This window comes from Bos mutus, chromosome 6 (assembly GCF_027580195.1).
Source record: "Bos mutus isolate GX-2022 chromosome 6, NWIPB_WYAK_1.1, whole genome shotgun sequence".
NCBI classification, from domain to species: domain Eukaryota; kingdom Metazoa; phylum Chordata; class Mammalia; order Artiodactyla; family Bovidae; genus Bos; species Bos mutus.
Window position 1 is genome coordinate 36008723 of NC_091622.1, and position 14104 is coordinate 36022826.

General features: G+C 41.3%; 1 protein-coding gene across 5 annotated transcripts in view; it reads right to left on the reverse strand.

Moving 5' to 3' along the window:
- Window positions 1-1414: 1414 nt before the first annotated feature.
- HERC3 (HECT and RLD domain containing E3 ubiquitin protein ligase 3) overlaps window positions 1415-14104 on the reverse strand; it is a 198234-nt gene continuing 185544 nt past the window's right edge. For all 5 annotated transcript variants that reach the window (XM_070372155.1, XM_070372158.1, XM_070372153.1 and 2 more), the window contains 3 exons: window positions 6720-6903; window positions 6398-6500; window positions 1415-3024 (listed from right to left, as the gene is read on the reverse strand). In XM_070372155.1, the coding sequence (XP_070228256.1) occupies window positions 2816-3024; window positions 6398-6500; window positions 6720-6903 (496 nt within the window). In that variant the 3' untranslated portion in view covers window positions 1415-2815. The remainder of the gene's footprint in view (window positions 3025-6397; window positions 6501-6719; window positions 6904-14104) is intronic.

Here is a 14104-nt window from a genome sequence, read left to right on the forward strand (position 1 = left end):
TTCTATAAAGGGCCAGGTATATGGTAGGATTTGTAGGCCAGTAATTGCTATTACATATCCTTTTCGTCCCAACCCTTTTAAAATGTAGAACCCATTTTAGCTTGCAGCCTGTAGTTGGTTGGCTCTCTAGGATAATTAATAGAGAACCATTCTAGTCATCAAAAAAGGCTTCACATGGAGACAGAATTATCAGAATTGGCTAAATTGCCTTGTTACACTGTCATTGAATCCCACCTACCAAAAGTTGCCTTGTTTTAATGAGATTTTTTTTCATTAAATTGGTACATTTCTGAAAACAGTGAAGAAGCTTCCTGTGTTTTCAGAAAAGGTAGGTAGGTGGGTATATCTAGAAATGACTACCTAAAGAGTTCTAAAGCAATACTTGATAAAGGGGAAAAGAGGAAAACATGCCAGAAAAAAAAATAGTTTTTAGAAAAGCAGCACAGAATTTCGTTCATGCAACAAATATTTAGAATTTACTGAGCATCTCTGTGCAGGCACTGCTCTTGGTAATGCAATTTTAGAGCTCAAAGGGACCTTAGAAATTATCTGGTCCAGTCTCCTTATTTCATGGAAAATGAAAATTCTGAGGCCCCCAAATTTAAAATATCTTGGCTATCTCCATTCAAAATTAAATGTAACAGACTTTTCTGTCCCTTAAATTGAGCACTTATGTATGCTATTAAATGTCTGTTGAAAGCTATTGTTCTCTACCACTTTTAAATTGTCTATAAGCCTAGTAAAACAATACATGGTAATTATTTTTAAAACTTATACACAGCAAAAAAAGGTTTTCTAAGTGGGCTAATTAGCATCAGTCATTAGATTAATAAGTCTTACACTCACCTTTAATTTCTCCTCTTCCCAGGACGCCCATCGCTCCTGTCCACACCCCCGCTACTCTCAGTTGCTGTCTTTCCACTCTGTCCTTCCCACTCCATTCTCCCACATGTACCCCCCATTCACATTTCTTTAAAACCAGGGTCAAGTCACATGACTCCTCCCCTCCCTACCCCCAAGGTTCTGAACATTTTCAAGGTCCAAGGCTTTGCCTGGTCCCTCAGTGCCAAAGTTAGCTTCTTTCTCCCCAGTCTTATTTACCACTATTCTATTTCCTCTGATGCGCCCTTCAGGTTGTTCCTGGCCCTTTCCTAAACATGCCCTCATATTCAAGCTCCTGCTAAGGCATTCTCCTCCACGCAGAGTGCCTTTTCACCCATCATAACCTTCAGAACGCCCATCCATCCTGAATGCCGTCGGCCACCCCCGCCCTGTCTTCATTTTCCCAGCAGCCAGCTCTCCTCTATGACAGGAACCACATTTGACCTTCTATCAGATTATGTGGATAGACGACTTAATTCTTCTACTGAAAGCAAGCTACCCATTCTGCAAGTACAAGAAGAAACAGTTAGGCTTACATTAAAACACCAAATTTATTGCATAATATTGAACTATATGCACACACATAGAAAATAAACATTTCGTATAACTGTATATCTTTTTTTAAATCTTGTATTATAAAGACTGAAAAACTACCAATTGGAATAAGTTTTAAAAACAAAAAGCAAAAATCTACAGTCCTTCATTGAGATTTGATGCTGTCTCATGGTTCATAAATACTTTACTTTATATAAATAAGTCTTTTCTCTAGTGACTAGGAATTTAAAGTTAGGCGGACATGGATTCTTTGCTCATATAGAATTTTCTTATCTCATGAAGAAGGTTCAGCATGTTGTGATTTTTTAAATACATATATTTGCTTCAAACACAATCCCTAAAATCCCATTGTAAACAAACATTTCAAATGCAATAAACAAAAGTCCCATAATAAAGAATATCCTTTAGCAATTAGGGAATTGGGGGGGCGGAATCTGAGTAGAAATATTTGCAATTGAAATACAAATAAAAACTAAAACAGACTGCATGCATCTACTAGAAGGAAAGGAAGGGAACATTAAGTTAGGTAACAGAATGTGATGAAAAGTAGCAGGTGGGGAGGGAAGACAAAGTGGAAGAGATGGAAAGTGATAGTTATAGAAAGAGGCAAGAAATTTAGTTTTTCTAAGAAGAAATTTACTTTTCTAAGAGGAAATACTCCTTAAAAAATTAACGCGACTTGCTCCAAAAGCAGAATGACGGAAGAGGGTGGGAACCTGTTACCTCATCTTTTTGTCAGAAGGGTCTGGCGAAGCGACCAGACAAAATTTGGCTCAGCTGCAAAGCTAAGCAGCTTTGCACAGCTTTGAGGAGGGCCAGGAACAGGCAGAGCCACAGGAAGACAGCTAGGCCCTCGAGGACTTTAAAAAAAAAAAAAACAAGGCATATTTGTTAAAGGCTCCCATAAATTCTCAAGAGTTCTGCCAAAGTCATGGACCCAGACTCAGCTTGTTGGGCTTGGGAATTTCTGAAGTAGTCCTTTCCTCCTTAGTCCTGAGGGTTGGGCTGCAACAAGCCAGGAGCATTTCCAAGGCTGCAGAGAAAGGAGATGTTCTACATGTGCAGGAGAGAAAGGACAGGTCAGTCCAATCATTCTTGCAGAGGAATGAGAAGTCAGAAGAAGGACAAGGAAGTGTTAGGAGGAAAGATCAGGGCTGAGAGAGAGATTTGGGAAATAGTTTAAAAATCTACTGCCATTTTATCCAGCAGAGTGCAGCACAGTCACAAGTGCAAGGAACACTGGGGAGTTTGGTTCGGGATTCAAAAGTTCCAACCTGCTATACAGTAAAAAAAATAGAACTCACTCCCTATGATTTTCTGTATGGGCCTCACTGTGGCTGTTGAGGAAGGAAGGGAACTCTGGGGCAAGCTGGGGTTCTCAGGCCAAACTGAACCCCTCGTAGTTGTCCAGGGCCTGAGTCAGCCGTGCCCGCAGGACCTCTTTGCTGCTGTACTTAGGGAGGTCAAGAAGGTTGTAGCAAGTGTGGGCCACAGGCAGGTACTCCTCTCCGCTGGCTGTGGACTGGATGACGATCTGCAGGCTGGCCATGCCATAGATGGGAATGCGATCACTGCCCGTCAGGAACACTGTGGAGAAAGACAAGGGGAATTACCAGCTACGCAAACGTGCTTTCGGTGGCCCTGGGAAGTACTGAAGGGAAGGAGTGACACCCTGTGGCTCGTGTGAGAAGTGCAGCCACTTTTACCTGTGATCTCATAGGGCTTATGGCAGAAACCTGTCGGGGGTTTATACCGACCTGCCAATGCCAAGAGGCACCCAATGTCTCCTTCGGGAACCAACCAAAAATGGGCAAAGCGTGTGGACCGAACTCACCTTTCTTGGTCAAACTTTTCGGTCTCTTTGACCATTTCATAACTCCTTGGGAATTAAAAGTACTAACCTAATCTATTGGATCATAGACTTTCAAGGGACTTGTGATCTATACTGTTACTGTGTACTGTGGCTTAGGTCCCAAACTTGGATTGGTGGTAGTCAGGAAGCGCCTAGCCTCGCTGAAGTTCGGAAGCTAGATGGAGCTCTAGCTTCAAGAACATCTCTGAGGTTAACGGTTACTCGGATTGGGACCGCAATGGGTTTTTTCCTTTGGTAACGCTGACTCTTCGGAGAAGGCAATGGCACCCCACTCCAGTCCTCTTGCCTGGAAAATCCCATGGACGGAGGAGCCTGGTAGGCTGCAGTCCATGGGGTCCCTAAGAGCTGGACACGACTCAGCGACTTCACTTTCACTTTATATTAATATTAAATATGCTCACTCTTACAGAGCAGGAGATTGACTTTCAAATTCTGTTTTTTTGGTTTCATATGGACTTAGAAGTCTATACTTTTCATTGGCTAATTTCAGACCCTAATTATATATTGACACAAAGAAAGCACCACGTGAATAAATGCTCAAAAATGCCCTCACATAAAAAATGACCTCGGACCTAGTCTGTCATACAGAGTGAAGCATGTCAGAAAGAGAAACAAATACCATATATTAACGCACATATGTGGTACCTAGAAAAATGGTAGAGACGAACTTAATTCCAAGGCAGGGACAGAGATGCAGAGAATGGGCATGTGGCTATGGGGTAAGGCGGGGGGAAGGTGGGACTAACTGGGAGATTAGGATTGACACATTTACCATGTGTAAAATAGATAGCTAGCGGGAGCCTGCTGTACAGCACAGGGCGCTCAGCTCAGTGCGATGACCCAGAGGGGTGGGAGGGAGGTACAAGAGGGAGGGGATATATGTATACACATATAGCTGGTTCACTTTGTTGTACAGCAGAAACTAATATACCCTTGTAAAGTGATAATATTCCAATAAAAATTTTTTTAAAATCATCCTTCCCTGTAAGGGATGGCCTCCCTCAAATATGTGTTCTCATAAATGTTATCAGCCTTCACAAAATCAGAGAGGAAGAGGATTGCTGCCAGAGGAAAAGAGCTGACCTCAGGGAAGCCAGGAAGAAGATGACAGTCTACGTGGCCTCAGGGTCTCCTCTCCCCTCAAGTTTCTGCTGCTACCCCCTTTGCTGGTGAATTTCCATTTGGGATCTGTGTGCCTTTCCCTTAAACCAGGAGATCTGACGCCGGCAGTATACGAGACATTTCACTCCTGCGACACACTGTGACTTAGGAAAAAGAGACCAGCCCTTCTGCTTTCCCAGTTTTCCAGCACCGGATAACCTTCTTTGTGGAACTGCTAGAAAATCTACAATGATACCATTAGTTAAGGAGCACTTTCAAATAACCTGCCACTACCTGAGGCTGTGATATACAAAAACATATATAAACATTCTTGCCAAATCTATAGAGTCTAATAAAGACAACAAATATAGTCTAATAAACTCTAATGTTATTAAGACTAGAGAGTCTAATAATAGATTTATGAAAGTCTAAAGGTCTCTGAACAGAAAAATGTCTTATTTAAAGGAAACCTCCAGCCCAAGAGCAGGCGCTTCCTGATTGTCACAGCTCTTGTCCCAGCCTTACAGGCTCCACTGGCAAATCTATCCTGTCACCTGACTCATATGCCACTGTTTCTCAAGAGCCCATGTAACTGGGCAGAGGGGAAGCGGGTATTTTTTAAAGAATTCTTCTGTAAGATCTCCACTTCCTCTCATCTTTACTCCCTGTGAGCAGTAGAATCTGGGGGTAAATCTTGCATTAACACTAATATATGCTTATTCTTATAAAGCAAAAGAGACTGCCTTTCAAATTCTGTTTTTAAATTTTATACTATTCACTGGCTAATTTATGACCCTGATTATAGAATGACACAAAGATTTCTACTATTTTTAAGAGGCTCAATTTGTTCATGTAAACTAGACTTAATGCTCCTTTCTGAATGTATTACCATTCTCAAATGTCATCCAGCCAGTCACAAAGGACCATTTATTGTATGATTTCATTTATATGAAATGTCCGGCACAGGGGAATCCACAGAGACAGCAGATTAGTAAGGGCTGGGAAGCTCGGAGAAAATTGGGAATGATTGCTAATGAGTACACTTTCTTCTCATCGTTTTAGAACATGATGCACATGTTCCAAAATTGATAGTTTCACAACTGTGAGTATACAAAACCACTGAATTGTACACTTTAACTTATTTAGTATGTGTGTGTGAATTAAATCTCAATAAAGCTATTATAACTCACATCTGCCCAGTTACACTTGGAGTGGACACTCTAATATTTTTAAAAGGCTAGAGAAATAAGGGCGGAGAAGGCAATGGCACCCTACTCCAGTACTCTTGCCTGGAAAATCCCATGGACGGAGGAGCCTGGTAGGCTGCAGTCCATGGGGTCGCTAAGAGTCGGGCACAACTGAGCAACTTCACTTTCAATTTTCACTTAGGAAATGGCAACCCACTCCAGTGTTCTTGCCTGGACAATCCCAGGGACAGAGGAGTCTAGTGAGCTGCCATCTATGGGGTCGCACAGAGTCGGACACGATTGAAGCGACTTAGCAGCAGCAGAGAAATAAGGGAAGTTAATCCAAACAATTTGATTTCATCAATGTAATACTTCAAGGAATCACTTACATATAAAATACCTAGTATTTCTAGAGCAATAAAAAAAAAAAATCAGTGAAATGCTTTTCTTCCTTTCATTCAACCCATCCTATTAAGCAACAAATAAAGATTAACAACTTCTCCTGTGCCTGAGATACCACTAAGACAAAAAGTGTAAATATATATCCTTACTTAGCCTTTCCCCAGAGAAGGAAATGGCAAGCCACTCCAGTATTCTTGCCTGGAAAATCCCACGGACAGAGAAGTCTGGTAGGCATATAGTTCACAGGATCACAAAGAGTCGGACACGACTGAGTGACTGAGCACGTTTACCTTTTACCATTTAAAAGAGCTGAACTTCACCCATGTAGTATACCATCCTATACCAAATACAAAACCGAAATGTGGACAAATACCGTATGGACATTATTGATACTTACACAGAAACTTCTTCTTCTTTTCCAATGGGAGCTCATGAAATGTTTCCCAGAATAGTTTCACGGTGGGATGTGTGGCTGAGTAATCACCCTTGTAGATGGCAGTCTGCCCAAAAAAGACAAAAAGAAAAAAAATTATCTTCCAGAAGCAAAATATTACAAGTGGACATCTGTACACCATTTGCACTAAGAAATAAACACTGAAATGAAGGAGACCCCCAAAACCAGTTAATCACAGATCACTTAGAAAGAGAGCAAGCTCTGGGTATTCCTGCCCAGGCCGCTGCTACACTCAGAAGTAAAAGACTGCATCTTTTAGGCTTACCTCTTCCAGTTCCTCCCAGTTGTAGCTGCTGTTCCCCACCATCATGGCCCTCAGTTCTGAAGGCTGGAAGAGCTCTAGCACTTTGCCACCACACACCTTTAAGAAGCCGCTGGAGAAAGCTGTGTACCACTCATGAACTGAGATTTGGAAGACATAATTCACATAAGCATCCACAAATTCCTGCCTGCCAGGAGACCAAAGAAATAGAATACATTTAGCCCAAGGATCTGTAGAATTTATCAAGTTCCCCTTCTACACTGAAGTTGAGAGATGAAAAATCCTCACCAAATTCTCAGCAGGAGGCATTCTACAGCATCCCACAGGTTACCACCCAGCTCCAGGATTCCAACAATGACTCTCAGGTGATCGGGGGGTAGGGGAGACAGGAAGGAAGGGAGGGCAGAAGGTAGGTGAAACCATAATATTGACTTTATTTCTCCTGAGGTGCTCCAGTTTTCATCTTGTTTATGGTCCTACATAATTTAGTTCAGAAAAGACTTATTCTGCTTAAAAGTCTAAGATGATGGTTCTAGATTACTACTTTTCAGAAATTAACAAAGCTAACACCACCTACATTTGTATCCTCCCCTATTTTAAAGGTAATCTCCTAAAGCCTCACTCTAAATCCCTTAATCACCTCTGGAAAGAACTGTCTTATACAATGGCTCTATCTCACTAGTTCAGTTGAGATTAGTTCAGTCGCTCAGTCGTGTCCGACTCTTTGCAACCCCATGAATCGCAGCACGCCAGGCCTCCCTGTCCATCACCAACTCCCGGAGTTCACTCAGACTCACGTCCATCGAGTCAGTGATGCCATCCAGCCATCTCATCCTCTGTCGTCCCCTTCTCCTCCTGCCCCCAATCCCTCCCAGCATCAGAGTCTTTTCCAATGAGTCAACTCTTCACATGAGGTAGCCGAAATACTGGAGTTTCAGCTTTAGCATCATTCCTTCCAAAGAAATCCCAGGGCTGATTTCCTTCAGAATGGACTGGTTGGATCTTCTTGCAGACCAAGGGACTCTCAAGAGTCTTCTCCAACACCACAGTTCAAAAGCATCAATTCTTTGGCACTCAGCCTTCTTCATAGTCCAACTCTCACATCCATACATGACCACTGGAAAAACCATAAACTTGACTAGATGGACCTTTGTTGGCAAAGTAATGTCTCTGCTTTTGAATATGCTATCTAGGTTGGTCATTACTTTCCTTCCAAGGAGTAAACGTCTTTTAATTTCATGGCTGCAGTCACCATCTGTAGTGATTTTGGAGCCCCAAAAAATAAAGTCTGACGCTGTTTCCCCATCTATTTCCCATGAAGTAATGGGACCAGATGCCATGATCTTTGTTTTCTGAATGTTGAGCTTTAAGCCAACTTTTTCACTCTCCTCTTTGACTTTCATCAAGAGGCTTTTGAGTTCCTCTTCACTTTCTGCCATAAGGGTGGTGTCATCTGCATATCTGAGGTGATTGATATTTCTCCCAGCAATCTTGATTCCAGCTTGTGCTTCTTCCAGTCCAGCGTTTCTCATGATGTACTCTGCATATAAGTTAAATAAGCAGGGTGACAATATACAGCCTTGACGTACTCCTTTTCCTATTTGGAACCAGTCTGTTGTTCCATGTCCAGGTCTAACTGTTGCTTCCTGACCTGCATACAAATTTCTCAAGAGGCAGATCAGGTGGTCTGGTATTCCCATCTCTTTCAGAATTTTCCACAGTTTATTGTGATCCACACAGTCAAAGCCTTTGGCATAGTCAATAAAGCAGAAATAGATGTTTTTCTGGAACTCTCTTGCTTTTTCCATGATCCAGCGGATGTTGGCAATTTGATCTCTGGTTCCTCTGCCTTTTCTAAAACCAGCTTGAACATCAGGAAGTTCACGGTTCACATATTGCTGAAGCCTGGCTTGGAGAATTTTGAGCATTACTTTCCTAGCGTGTGAGATGAGTGCAGTTGTGTGGTAGTTTGAGCATTCTTTGGGACTGGAATGAAAACACCTTTTCCACTCCTGTGGCCACTGCTGAGTTTTCCAAATTTGCTGGCATATTGAGTGCAGCACTTTCACAGCATCATCTTTCAGGATTTGGAATAGCTCAACTGGAATTCCATCACCTCCACTAGCTTTGTTCGTAGTGACGCTTTCTAAGGCCCACTTGACTTCACATTCCAGGATGTCTGGCTCTAGGTCAGTGATCACACCATCGTGATTATCTGGGTCGTGAAGATCTTTTTTGTACAGTTCTTCTGTGTATTCTTGCCATCTCTTCTTAATATCTTCTGCTTCTGTTAGGTCCATACCATTTCTGTCCTTTATTGAGCCCATCTTTGCATGAAATGTTCCCTTGGTATCTCTAATTTTCTTGAAGAGATCTCTAGTCTTTCCCATTCTGTTGTTTTCTTCTATTTCTTTGCACTGATCGCTGAAGAAGGCTTTCTTATCTCTTCTTGCTATTCTTTGGAACTCTGCATTCAGATGCTTATATCTTTCCTTTTCTCCTTTGCTTTTCACAGCTATTTGTAAGGCCTCCCCAGAGAGCCATTTTGCTTTTTTGCATTTCTTTTCCATGGGTATGGTCTTGATCCCTATCTCCTGTACAATGTCATGAACCTCATTCCATACTTCATCAGGCACTCTATCAGATCTAGGCCCTTAAATCTATTTCTCACTTCCACTGTATAATCATAAGAGATTTGATTTAGATCATACCTGAATGGTCTAGTGGTTTTCCCAACTTTCTTCAATTTAAGTCTGAATTTGGCAATAAGGAGTTCATGGTCTGAGCCACAGTCAGCTCCTGGTCTTGTTTTTGCTGACTATATAGAGCTTCTCCATCTTTGGCTACAAAGAATATAATCAATCTGATTTTGGTGTTGACCATCTGGTGATGTCCATGTATAGAGTCTTCTCTTGTGTTGTTGGAAGAGGGTATTTGTTATGACCAGTGCATTTTCTTGGCAAAACTCTATTAGTCTTTGCCCTGCTTCATTCCGTATTCCAAGGCCAAATTTGCCTGTCACTCCAGGTGTTTCTTGACTTCCTACTTTTGCATTCCAGTCCCCTAGAATGAAAAGGATATCTTTTTTGGGTGTTAGTTCTAAAAGGTCTTGTAGGTCTTCATAGAACCGTTCAACTTCAGCTTGTTCAGTGTTCTGGTTGGGGCATAGACTTGGATTACTGTGATATTGAATGGTTTGCCCTGGAAATGAACAGAGATCATGGAAACTAACAGAGATCATTCTGTCGTTTTTGAGATTGCATCCAAGTACTGCATTTCGGACTCTTTTGTTGACCATGATGGCTACTCCATTTCTTCTGAGGGAGTCCTGCCCTCAGTAGTAGATACAATGGTCATCTGAGTTAAATTCACCCATTCCAGTCCATTTCAGTTCGCTGATTCCTAGAATGTCGACATTCACTCTTGCCATGTCTTGTTTGACCACTTCCAATTTGCCTTGATTCATGGACCTGACATTCCAGTTTCCTATGCAATATTGCTCTTTACAGCATCGGACCTTGCTTCTATCACCAGTCACATCCACAGCTGGGTATTCTTTTTGCTTTGGCTCCATCCCTTCATTCTTTCTGGAGTTATTTCTCCACTGATCTCCAGTAGCATATTGGGCACCTACTGACCTGGGGAGTTCCTCTTTCAGTATCCTATCATTTTGCCTTTTCATACTGTTCATGGGGTTCTCAAGGCAAGAATACTGAAGTGGTTTGCCATTCCCTTCTCCAGTGGACCACATTCTGTCAGATCTCTCCACCATGACCCGCCCATCTTGGGTTGCCCCAGAGGCATGGCTTAGTTTCATTGAGTTAGACAAGGCTGTGGTCCTAGTGTGATTAGATTGACTGATAGCCTTGTCTATCTCACTAATGATCATTCATATGCTAATTAAGACAATGCTGTGCTGTGCTTAGTCAGTCCTGTCCAACTCTTTGGGACTGTAACCCTCCAGGCTCCTCTGTCCACGGGGGTTCTCCAGGCAAGAATACTGGAGTGGGTTACCATGCCTTTCACTAGGTTATCTTCCCAACCCAGGGATAAAACCCTGGTTTCTCACATTGCAGGAGGATTCTTTACCATCTGAGCCACTGAGGAAGCCAGATTAAGACAATAGCTTCCTGCAAGCCTGACTCACAGCAAGATGGCTTCCTGGGCTGTTTATTGTAGGTAAGGAGTTAGTTTTTTGGGCAGGCTTCTGCAGGCTGCAGGTCAGAGTTCTAGTTTGGTTTGTTTTTTTGGCTGTTTGTGATTTTTTTTTTAGCCATTAAAAAAAAAAAAAAACTGAAATACAGTTAATTTTCAATGTTGTGTTAGTTTCAGGTGTACATAAAGATGTTACAGAAAAACTCAAACTTTTGGCCAACCCAAATTATAGTAGTGTGTATGTTAACCCCAACTCCTAATTTATCTTTCCCCCACCATCCCCTTTGGTAACCAGAAGTTTGTTTTCTATGCCTGTGAGTTTATTTCCTTTTTATAAATAAGTTCATTTATATCATTTTTTAGACTCCACATATAAGTGATATCATATGATATTTGTCTTTCTCTGTCAGAGTTCTCATATTTTTATATATGGTCTGGCCATTGTCTGTATGTATATTCCACCTCTGACTAGTGAGGATGTGAACTGAGGCATAAAGCAAGTTTCTGAATGGTAATACAATACAATAGCACTTAGCACTTGCCTAAGTTGTTTTTTAACACTTAAAACATTTCTATCTATAGAGCCAGACAGTGGCTTTGCCACTTATGGCTGATGATCCTTGGGCAAGTTATTTAATCTCTCTGTGCCTCATTCTTTTCATCAGTAAAATGGGGAGAATAAGAGAATGTAACTAATCGGACTATTATAAAAATTAAATGAGTTAATAAATGTAAAGTTTTTAGAACTGGGGCTGCTTTGTAAATGTTAGTGATTATTGTTTATGGCTAGGAGATTTTGTTTAGGAGTATGAAATTGTATATAATGTGTATGTAAAATATGTTTAATAAAGGCATTAATGTAAAAAGATTTTTGTCTTAAAACACACATTATAAAAATATAAAAACATGAAAGAATATGCATAAAATTTGTAAGAGTTTTGTCTGTGGAAAAGGAGGGTGAGAAGAGAGGCGTAGGATTAAGAGGATGTACAGCAAGAATGTCAATGGTTTCAGGAATTCTTTTTTAAAAAAATCTGAAGCATATACTATCTGTGTTTACTGTGGATCATAGATACAAAGTTAGTTTAGTGCTTTTCTGTATTTATGTCTTTTTCTAAAAATTAAAAAAACTGACACTATGAAGATAGATACTTGCCATGTCTCCTTCCCTGTGACACTACACTTCACAGAACTACAATTTGAACACCTTTTCTTATGTTTCCTCCAGGCAGATCCAGTCACCAAAAACTAAACAATCTACACCAATAACTGTTGTGTGAGCCCTAACAGTTGATTTTTTTTTTTTTCCATTTTGGAATTCAAGTGCTTTTACTGTGAAAGCATCAACTTCAAAGATAGCTACGGAGAATAAACACATTGCCAGCCACACAAGCAGAAAACATGAACAGCCAGGCTGCCTACCCCACTGAAGTTCCTTTGGTTCAAAGATTTTGGTTGATTTTGATAACTGACCATTTGGGCCACTTGCTTTTTTCTCCTCCCACACATTAAATTCCTCCTCTTATGTTTTAAATTTATAAATAAAGAATAAGCCCGGAAGGGACTTCCACGGTGGTCCGATGGCTTGAACTCTTCACTCCCACTGCAGGGGGCGTGGGTTCAACCCATGGTCAGGGAACTAGAGCCCACATGTTGCAACTAACAGTTTGCATGCTGCAACTAAAGGTCCCATGTGCCACGACTAACACCCAGCACAGCAAAATATATATTCTTAAAAATAATTTTTTAGAAGTATAAGCCCATGAAACCCTAGGCCCTCAATGTCAACCTCAATGAAAGTAGAACCCCAGACTCTAACCCACACTCACTTTCTCTGCACCAGCCCCAACCCAACCTTATTATGTGGCCCCGGTAGGCTATGCAATTTCCAGGTCTTGAAGTAATAAACTTTTTTTTTTTCCCCCCAAAGTGTCCTGATAATTATTTCCGAAGGGCATTTTGCAGTCATAATCATAACCACAAGGGCTGGTTCAGTCACAACACTGGTTATTGACAGGCCGAGACCAGCACAAAACACTGACAATAGGCGGTATAATACAGTGAGTGGTGGAGTAGACAGGGGTGCAAATCCAGGGTCTGTCATGTCCTCTATCTGGTTACTAAGCCATTCTTTTCTCATCTTTAAAAAGGGGTAAATGTTCAGTTTTTAAAATAAAAGCCACTAATGTAAAAATATTGTACATCTTAACTACAGCCGCTGAAAGTTCTCACAATGCAGACAATGTACTGCTTTCCTGACAAAGACAAAGCCTGTAAAACAGAATGCTGCCTGCCTTCCAGTTCTGCAAGTATCAAGTCATAAGCCAATGCAGTCACTGAAAGGAATGAAAGAAAGTGAAAGTGAAAGTTGCTCAGTCGTGTCCGACTCTTTGCGACCCCATGGACTATACAATCCATGAAATTCTCTAAGCCAGAATACTGGAATGGGTAGCCTTTCCCTTCTCCAGGGGATCTTCCCAACCCAGGGATCGAACCCAGGCCTCCTGCATTGCAGGTAGATTTTTTACCAGCTAAGCCACAAGGGAAGCCCAAGAATACTGGAATGGGTAGCCTATCCCTTCTCCAGGGGATTTCCCAACCCAGGAATCGAACCAGGGTCTCCTGCATTGCAGGCGGATTCTTTACTAATTGAGCTATCAGGGAAGCCCTATAATACAGGATAAAGAACAAGATTAAATATTCTGTGTTTTTTGGTCCCAAGATAGTTATGATACATGTCAGGAAGAATTTCAGTGACACCAGATTCTTCCTATACATAAATAAGCACTAAAATCACTTACTCGATATACTTGATTCTTTTGTGATTAGAAATCTTTCACCAAGATGTATGTTTGACTATATGTATTTTCCAGTCAAGAAAAAAAGAAAAAAAATTACATGTATTGGCTCTTTCTCTACCTCTTAGGAGCAGTTCCTCAGACCTATCTATGTTCTGTCTCACAGGCTATAGTACTAAGTAAGGCCCCTAAGGGCCTCATAGTCAAAGCTATGGTTTTTCCAGTAGTCATGTACAGATGTGAGTGGACCATAAAGAAGGTTGAGCATAAAGGCTGAGTGGACCATAAAGAAGAACTGATGCTTTCAAATGTGGTTCTAGCAAAGACTCTTAAAGAGTCCCCTGAACAGCAAGGAGATCAAACCAGCCAATCCTAAAGGAAATCAACCTGGACTATTCATTGGAAGAACTGTTGCTAAAAGTGAAACTCCAATAC